Source organism: Rattus norvegicus, chromosome 3, assembly GCF_036323735.1.
Source record: "Rattus norvegicus strain BN/NHsdMcwi chromosome 3, GRCr8, whole genome shotgun sequence".
In the NCBI taxonomy this organism is placed as follows: domain Eukaryota; kingdom Metazoa; phylum Chordata; class Mammalia; order Rodentia; family Muridae; genus Rattus; species Rattus norvegicus.
In genome coordinates this window covers 109,903,976-109,913,646 of record NC_086021.1, presented here as the reverse complement: position 1 = coordinate 109,913,646, position 9,671 = coordinate 109,903,976, and the positions used below count along the sequence as shown (strand labels likewise).

Below are 9,671 nucleotides of genomic sequence, written 5' to 3'. Positions count from 1 at the left end.
GTGTGCAGTTCAGCAGTAGAATATTTGGCTACTCCACTGGAAACCCTGCACTGGGTATCATTCAATTTGAATCTTATAACTGAGAGCAATGTACAGTAAGTGCCCTATATCATGTTGAGTGCTGAGATATAGGGATATTTGCAATATACAATGAGGTATCTCGGGGATGGGAACCAAGGATAAACATAGACTTCATTTGTTACTCAGACAACTTAGACTGGAGGGAATTTCACACAATGCTCTTAATATTTTTGATGATGGGTACTCACTAAGCCTGTGTAGAAGAAGTACTACAGTATATAAGGGAAATCAATACAATTATCTTTACATCAAGTAAGAAGGACACACTAATTTTAAATAGTTCATGTATATTTTATGCATCAACTTAAAATAAAATGGTTATCCCATAAATAAGTGGAAAATTTCAAGGAAATTCTATGATTACCAGTGCTTTAAAGATAAAAAAGAATTCTCTGAGAATGCACACAAAAGGAATTAACTTGAAGGCAAACATTTCTCTTATAATCTTTAAAATGAGAAAACACTAAATAAAATACGTTCTTATTCCCCCCTCCCTGTCCCCTAAAACTGTAAGAATTTAAAGTCACAGGAGATTATCTGGTAGTATTCAGTATAAGAGACCATTGGTAGTATTCTGTGACAAATTAGTGACATCAAGAGAATTTCCAACTCATTTAAAAGTAGCAGAGTTTTATTTAAGGCGTAATTGAGTTTGTTTTATTTTTGGAGATTCTTAGGCGTCCACTTGGCTTATACGATTCCATGTTCTCCAACTGGGAACTGCGTTGGATCCAGCCCCATCTTCTTCATGGAGACAGCAATGTCAAACAGGTAATCATAACACTCACACCTGTAGAAGAAAGAGCAAAAGGCCTGCACGTGTGTGTCTGGACAGAGCTCTTTTGATCCCCATATCTCCCTATGTGAGCTCTGCTCTGCTCTTCCTACATTTTTCTCTTATCTTATACCAAAGGTTTTCTGTTTTGACCCCAACAATTTCCTAACTGAAAGCTGATTCAGTCACTACTCCCCAATGATTCAACAGAGTGAAAATCAGCTCTCCACAAGTAACATAGATTACTGAAGTTGAAACATGTTGACCAACAATATGTAAAAGACTCATATTTCATTCTAAATCCTAAACCCGTTGAGTTCTTTCCACATTCTGAGTGTGATTTGTACCAAATATCCTCAGATTCGGTCTTACATGGTTTTTGCTTTCTCCCATGTTTCTCCCCACACGTACACCCCGTGACGCCTGACTAGAACTGCACAGGAGTCTGGGTATTCATTCATGGCACGAGCCATCCGTTCTTTGAGGTCCTTCTCTTCAGGAGTGTTCTCAATAATGGGTACCACTAATATATCATCGTATCTGTAAGACAGAACAAGACATTTTCCCCCATTAAAGTATCAATAATCGATTTCTGATTTTTCCCGTCAGTAACCAGTCAGAAACTCTTTATCTCTAAATAGCACTCCGATTTCTCCAACTTCAAAACAAGATGTGGCAAGAGTCTTGTATATCTTGTATAAACATTTATACCAAAAGACACCTTTGGAATTTGGCAGGCAGCCCTAAGTTTAGATGGCAGGAACTTGTACAGTATACCAGAACCTAACAAAGAAATCAAGATCATACAAGTATTTCCTTGAAGCAAAGATAATCATAACATTTTAAACATGAGATAGGAGATGATATACCTCACACACAGAAGTGCAGAAAGGAAGAGACATTGAACTATATATTAACAATAGGAACATTTCCCAGCAGTATAAAAAGAAATCATTATATTTCATCTCGGCAGAATCCTAAAATGTCTTGACAGGCAAACCAATCAATAGAGGTGTGGTTTGTGGCACCAGATTAGAAAGACCCTTCTAGCAACAATTACCAAGGTTACGATAATCCTTTCAAAATAATCTCAAATCTGCTGTATTAGAACTTTCTACCTTTTTCCTCAATAAATACATGAAATAAAGTCAGAATATAACAAAGTTCAAGCAAGCAACTTTGCTATAAATAATCTAAGCCTTTTCTTGAGTTCCCTTGTAACCAATGACAACTCAGACAACTTTTCATTTAATCATGGATTTCTTTCAGGCTGCCTTCTCATCGAACAGTGAGTAAACTTAATAAGCATTCAAAGTGTTATCAGAAATGACCACTTTCAGGCTGGCATAGACTAGGGAGCTGTTGTGTGATTAATAATTTGGGCAACCATTATCATGGTAGTATAGACTTGCCCATGACTCCATTGTAGTTCAGACAGAAGTAATTATACAATATTCATTGTATAATTGGAAGGAGAGAATTGCTGGCCTCAGATCTTTCCTGAAACTACCCAGAAGACTGGCAGACTTGTATTTTCCCATAGCATATACCACACAGTCAGAAATATTTCCAGGCACAAAATAATTTCAAAGCACAGTGAGACCAGAAAATAATTCAAGCCCATCCCTCACTTTACCAAGAGGATATCGATCCTCACAAGTTAAATACATGTGAAACAGAGCCACACAAGTCCTTTGACTGGCCCTTAGTATCCTTTGCACTCTAGCAGAGCACAGTGTTTCCAACGTGGACAGCAGCTACATTAACGCATGCTTACCTCACTTGGTAACAGGAAGTGTTTAATGCTGACTTTGTTTTGCTTGGCTCTGCTGCTGAGGACTGAACCCTGGGCCTTGTGAGTCCTCAGCTCGTACACCACTGCTTTAACTTTTACCTTTTCTACATAATTTTCAGAGTGTCAAGGATGGCTTTAGGCACACAATAAATAGTCAAGGAAATCAAATCAAATGAATTTCCCAGCACACTGGTTTGAACAAGTCCAACCTGTTCCCTGTAGTCACAGTAAGACATATCACCTTCTTTACTTTAGTAACAGGGAGGACTCTCCTCTGAAGGGGAGAGGGAACAGGGTCTGTAGGAAATTAAGAAGAGTGAAGGTTCAGAAGAATGCTACCAACCAACAGCATGGCTCGACTTGTACCTGGGTTCCGGGAACCTGCTTCTTCAAGCCCCTCCAGTCTAGATTAATATATGGTGACTACATTTTTGTAGACTGGTAGATTTATTTAAATTTAGAAAGTCATTGTTCTACAATTTTATGTTGGTTACATCACAAATTTTGAAATATAGTCATTTAATTAAAATGAACAGAAAGTTATTTTCTTTCTTTTCTTTTTTTTTTAATGACTAGGAGCATATTCCAGAACTACATTAAGTCAATATGAACTCTAATGGTGGTCCCAGTTCAAGCTTCCTGAAGATAAAGTGGAGGTGAGGAGATCTTGCTTTCTTTTTCGGAGCTGAAACAGGCTGCCCCACCCGTTTTGACAGACATTTCAGACCAGACTTTTGTTCACATTAATAGAGCAAACGCTCCACAATTCATGTTGCTAATAATTCTCCAAGGGTGGGGAAGGGAGGAGGAGTCTGTCACTGAAAATGCGTGTGGACATAAAGTGCTCAGTGGGGTATTACTGAACACAGATCCCACTGCACCTCATTAGAAGCATAAGAGGATCATGGTCTGACTTATCAAAGAGAAGGAGAAACACATGCCAAATAATTTAATAAGAAAGTATACCTGTAATACCCTCCAGAGGTACATTTCCTTATTCCTTTGATCATCTCTTGATGTGTAATTTTAAACTCCTGTCCTGGAAACAGAAGGGTAGCCATCACAGCAGCTTTAGAGTGGGTATGAATCACTGCGCCTGCTCCTGCAGGATGAAGGGGCAGATGCTCAGTGGAGAGAACTTCGGTCTTAAGAGAAAAATCAACATATATTCCGATGCAGCTCTATGTACGCGTGTTTGGTTATGGACTTAACTTTTTCCACCTTAGGAACTGGTAGTGGGTAAGACGGTCTCCCAGTTAGTTTCTGTTGCTATGATAAAATGCTGACCAAAGCCAACATAGGAGAGGAAAGGGTTTACTTGGCTCATATGTCCTGGGCCACTGAACGAAGTCAGAGCAGGAACTCAAGGCAGGAACCTGGAGGTTAGAACCAAAGCAAAGGCCATAGAAGAATGCTGCTGACTGCCTGGCCCTCATGGCCTGCTTCCTTTTACAATCGGGGACTACCTGCCCAGGAAAGGCAACACCCACAGTGGGCTGGGATCTTCACATCAGTCACTGATCACAAAAATGTCCCCACAGACCTGCCTACAGGCCAGGCTGACTGCAGCAATTCCTCCACTAAAGTTCCACTTTCCAGACGATTCTAGCTTGTGTCAAGCAGACAAGAACTAACTAGTAGGGAAGTGGCATAACACTGGACCCTCTTCACAGGCTGATGAGAGAGTGAGACGGGTTGAAACATTTCAAGTTCTTGCACACAATGGCTACTCGGGAGCTGTTGACTGAAGTCATAGTTACTTTGATTTAGGGAGGCCGACTCTGTTCTTTATACCGATTCCTTTCTGCATACCTCTCATGGTGTAAGCGTTCATGAAAAGAGGCGTACACTGGCTTTTCTTAAGATTCTTAGATGCTGGAGGCCCACTTATGTCCTGCTCATTGATGTCACAAACAAACATGTCTTCTGGCTATTTACAGCGAGAGAAAAAGAAAAGAAGGGATTTGTCTGTTTGCTTTTTAAAAAAGAACAATGCTTAACATGTCTCTCCTGTGTATATTTATATATGCATATGCAAATGTGCTTAACATTCAAATTAAATGTTCATGTTTGTTTTCTACAACTTTAGTACTGGGAAAACGTTTTTTAAAAGTTTTATGCTGTGGCCAGAGTGATGGCTCAGTGGTTAAGAGTACTGACGGCCCTTTCAATGGACCTAGATGCTGTTTTTGGCACCCACACTGGACTTTCAACCATCTAACTCCAGTCCCAGCAGGCCAGATGCCCCTTTCTGGTCTACATGGGAATTGCACACACACAGTGTGCACAGATATACATGCAGGAAAAAACACTGATACACGCAAACCAATAAAATGAAAAATAAAGTTTTATACCATCAAAAACTTGAGTGTTAAAAATCATTTATTTTAGATTTTGAAGGATAAAACCAGATGTAAAAACCATTAGATAATGAATGATATTGCTGATAGTTCGGGGGCTTAGGTCTGGTGTTTCGCAACTATTTTTCAGAAAAAGCATATGAAGAAATCAACATTTGCAGGTGGGTGTCAGAATTTTCTTATCCCCTGAGAAACTTGGTAATGACATTATTCTTCAAGTATTCAGGAATGTGTTAATCCAGCTTTCTAGAGTGATGTCTGCATATTTCTGATTTGAACTTTCAAACCCCAGGGCTTATCACAGACCATAGTATAAACTTTCATTAAGAGAGAAACTCTTCTTTTTTCTTGCTTTAAATCAATGTTTTATGTATTTGGTTTGATTTGAAGGGTATTATTATTCTAGCATTGATATTGAATGCCAGTTTTTAAAAATGAAACAAAATTTCCTCTCTTTAAATTGGAATAGCTTTGCCACTGAAAATATGAACCAGTTAGTGTGACCCGAGCCCCTCAGTGGCCTCACTAGTCTGATAAAGGTGGGATGACACAGTGTTTGCATGCATGTGTGTATGCATACCCCATGAATTCCTGCTCCCCCGAGAGGTCAGAAGAGTGGCTTTAGATCCCCTGAAACTAGAGTCACAGGTAGTTGTGAGCCACTGCACAGGTGCTGTGAGCCAAACCCGGGTCTTCTGCAAGAGCAGAGGTTATGAGCCAGTGCTCCTAACCAGTAAGCAACTTCTCCAGCTCTGAAGGAGATTTTAAAATACACTCTGGTTATGTGGAACATACTGGCCACTTTACAAAAAAAAAGTCATAATTACTTAACAAATATTTAATAGTTATTTAGCAAATGTTTGTTGATTAGTTGTTTAAATGATCACAACAGAGCTACCCTTCCAAAGTAACACGACCTTTTAGAAGCAATTCTGCTTCATGGAGCAGCGGTTAAGGAGAGGGGGAGGGCTTACGAAAGATCCTTTAGCATACCTGAATGCGCTCCTTTTGCACGCCTGAGGGAGCAATGTAGATTTCATTGCTGGTAACAGAAATATAGAAATTGGTTTTTGTTTAGCTAAACTTTTGGTTTTGCACAAATAAAGTGTAGCCTTGCAGTCTAACCATTAATGTTCTTTATACACCCATGGTTGCTTGGTTGAGTGAAGGAGCTAGGTGCACAGAGTGAGTCCAAGACACTATAAACACTGGAAGCCAGAGCAAACCTGTGTTACCTACTTCTGTTCTTCCTGCTTTCACATATGTGTGTTTCTTTTCATGGCAGGCGCACACACCACCACCACCACCACCACCACCACCACAACAACATAAGGAGACAACTATCTAGTGGAAAGATAGATAAATCTGAATATGTAGTATTTAGCACTTTTTGGCATGGACGAACAGAATGTCAGTATCCTATGCAAAATATATTAACTCTGAAATTCAATTAGGCAAAATATATGTCTGATTAAGAACATTTCTGCATTGCAAAGAATGAGGTTTAAATTTTTTGCTTGAAGTCATGAAGTGCAGAGCCATCTGCTGGACAGTTTGCTAAATTACAGCATTAACACTGGGTAACTTTGTAGAAGCCTTTCCTATGACAAGCTTGTAAATCTTGGAGATTATTTGACAGTGAGAAATGCAGAAAGGGTATTGAATGAAGTTGCATATGCCAATAATCACAGCACTTAGGAGGCTGAGCAAGGAAGATCATGAGTTCAAGACTAGCTCGGGATATACAGTGAACAAATATCTGAAACAAAAAGCACGTGTACACACACAAATGCACACACACACACACACGAATGCACACACACATATGCACACACACACATGAATGCACACACACACAAATGCATACACACACAAATGCATACACACACACAAATGCATACACACACACAAATGCATACACACACAAATGCACACACACACAAATGTACACACATACACCAACAACCTATACCAGAAGATAGACAGAGAGAGAGAGAGAGAGAGAGAGAGAGAGAGAGAGAGTGTGGAGGGAAGAAATGGCTTTTGTTATGGGTGTTAGATCTATCCTCTGCACCATTTTCCACAAAGTCCTCTATGGTGCTTTCAAATCTGACTGGCAACATCTTTTCCAATTGCCCCTCATTTTCTCCACTCACAGAACGGTCCTCTGGCTCACATCAGTTTCAGTTGTCAGACCATATACATGAGCTGCCACAGAATGGAAACCATGGAGCCTGAGCACGGGACACGAGCTTCTGCCGTGGAGGCAGAGAGGCACAGTGGGCAGGAACCGCAGGCTCCCTAGTGAAGACGAGGATGGTCTATATGGAGACTTGGGGCTGACAGGCACGTGGGTGAAATGAGTTTCAGTCTAGACAGCAGAGGCCTGACAGGCCAGCAGAATCGGGGAGCTCATGTGTGCATTAGGTTCCTGAAGCAGCCGAAGCACTCAATCTCTGCTGCCAGAGGCAACAGTGTGGCAGCTCCCCCTCTGGAGCCACAGTAAGGGCAGGGACCACACTCCCCGGCCCTAGAGATCAGCTCGCCAGACCTGTGGACACGGAGACGTTCTAGCTGTGCTAAATCTGTCTGTATTGTTGTCTTTGTAAATGGGAATTCATTTAGACTTCGATCAACTCTGAGTAATTCTAGGCCGAACTAAGTAAATTTTTGACATGTCAGTACCAATGCAAAAGGAGAAATACGGAAAGAATAAAAATGGCAGCTTTTGCTTTAGGGGGTAACATATGCTTGGTTTTATAAGCCACAAATAAAACAAAATTTGAGGTTCCAGAGAATGAGCTCTGGAGTTTTCTTCTGTATACTCTCCCCGCTCTCTCATTCTCAACAAGAAAACAACAACAATAAAAAAACAAAAAACCAACCAACAAAAACAGGAGTCCATACTACATCTGTGTCCAGGTGTGTCTGTTTTTATTCATTAAGATCACTGAAATATTGCACCTACATAGCTCATCTGCAATATGTGCTAATCAAATATGATTCTAACAGCATGTAACCCGCTTAGTGTGGCTGGCACACATTGAGGAAAACAGGAAATGCTAAATCTAAACGTTACAGACCAAGTCAAAAGACACCGGCTGCTGAGTGTCGAGTGTCGTGGACTTACTTTGATGACTCCTATGCCTGTGCTCAGTTTCAATCCCTATGTGTATCTTTGCTGTCAAGCACACACACACACACACACACACACACACACACACACACACACACACACTAGTCAGGTAAGCTGAAGTGGTATTATCAGCCAAACTTTGAAACCTCCCAGCATTTCTATATTACTAAAGAATCTACTGTTTGTTAACCTGTCAGTATTTCTTTATTCCCAAAGAATTTACTGTTTGTATGATTCTAATACAATAACGACTACATTTAACATGTCTTTTCAACTTTATTTGCACCAAAAGTCTGACAGAAAAGACAAAACCATCACCAGAAACATGAATATGAGTGGGTGAATAAAGTCACTTAAATATTAGGGATAAGATTCAAGGCCTTATTAAAAATGGCCATTTTAGTCTGTAAAGAAAACAAAGTCAAAGAAAGCCTTACAATTCTGATTCTTCCCACTTGTGGCCCCTAGGGGGCGCTCCTTGCCTATTAAAAATATCAAAAAAAAAAAAAAAAACAAAACCCTACATATGATGCAACTTTCCTATAAATTGATTGTAGTGCTATAAAATTCATTACATATTAAGAGATGTGCCAATAAATGGTTTATGCTGGCCACACATAATCAGTTTGTAGAACGGTAAAGTTCTTCTAGAAAGAAGTCCTGTACAATTTCTTGCTTTAAAAAATTCTCTTGAGTTTGCATTCTACTCTTTTTAACTTTGCTGTATACATTTTTTAAAAAGCCAGAAATGAGTATTTTAGCTCAGTTTGGTAGGAGCTCTATTATATACAAAGCCATTTTCTGCACTTGCAAATAAACAGTAGTTAACTAAAGGCAGCATTTAGAAATAAATCATACATCAGGGAAATTAAATTACAGGCACTTGATTTCCTAAATAGGAACAAATTATGATAGTTTCAGGTATATTGTGCATAAGAAAACTTGAAAGTTTAGGCAAAACAATCTGAACTTTTGCACAAAGCTGAAGTGACACGTTAGCCATTAGGTGCATGGGGCACAGGAAGGGGAAGGTGCGGGGGGAGAGACACACATGGACATGCAGGCCATTGGGGAACATGCTTATCTGTGCTGAGAGAATTCTCATAGCCATGGTTGCATAAGCTGTTGACTAAGTCAAGTATAGAGCTTCAGTACCACATTAAACTGATTATCAGCTGGGTTTGGACACACCACCTGTGCCTGCTGAAACAGAGACCTCCCAGAGCTGAGATCAGCCAGAAACTTACCCATGCTTCAAGCTGATTCCTCCTCCAGTGCCAGTGACCCAGCCCAGATGGTAAAACTGTTTGCAAAGTTCTGGGATCAGGAATCTGGGATGTTCCTTGTCCTTAAACAGAAGATAATGATTTTTAAATAGACTTTTAAAGTTGTGTATTCCAGCTGGCATTTCTCAAATAGTTAGAAAATGGACTTAATTATTTGACAATCTGGAATTGGTCAGTAAAGGGGGTCTAACTCTATGGAATGGGCTGTAAGAAGCAGAGACTGAAGGAAAGGGCATCT

At 40.0% G+C, this 9,671-nt stretch overlaps 1 protein-coding gene across 2 annotated transcripts in view; it reads right to left on the bottom strand.

Moving 5' to 3' along the window:
- Nucleotides 1-351: 351 nt before the first annotated feature.
- Apip (APAF1 interacting protein) overlaps nucleotides 352-9,671 on the bottom strand; it is a 26,377-nt gene continuing 17,057 nt past the window's right edge. Inside the window, exons 2-7 of one of the 2 annotated variants that reach the window (NM_001106492.2) lie at nucleotides 9,395-9,495; nucleotides 6,005-6,053; nucleotides 4,464-4,581; nucleotides 3,618-3,753; nucleotides 1,229-1,396; nucleotides 692-871 (exon numbers count right to left, since the gene is read on the bottom strand). In NM_001106492.2, the coding sequence (NP_001099962.2) occupies nucleotides 772-871; nucleotides 1,229-1,396; nucleotides 3,618-3,753; nucleotides 4,464-4,581; nucleotides 6,005-6,053; nucleotides 9,395-9,495 (672 nt within the window). In that variant the 3' untranslated portion in view covers nucleotides 692-771. Of the gene's footprint in view, nucleotides 872-1,228; nucleotides 1,397-3,617; nucleotides 3,754-4,463; nucleotides 4,582-6,004; nucleotides 6,054-9,394; nucleotides 9,496-9,671 lie in introns of those variants that run through there. The other variant, XM_039104529.2, reaches the window with a different exon arrangement.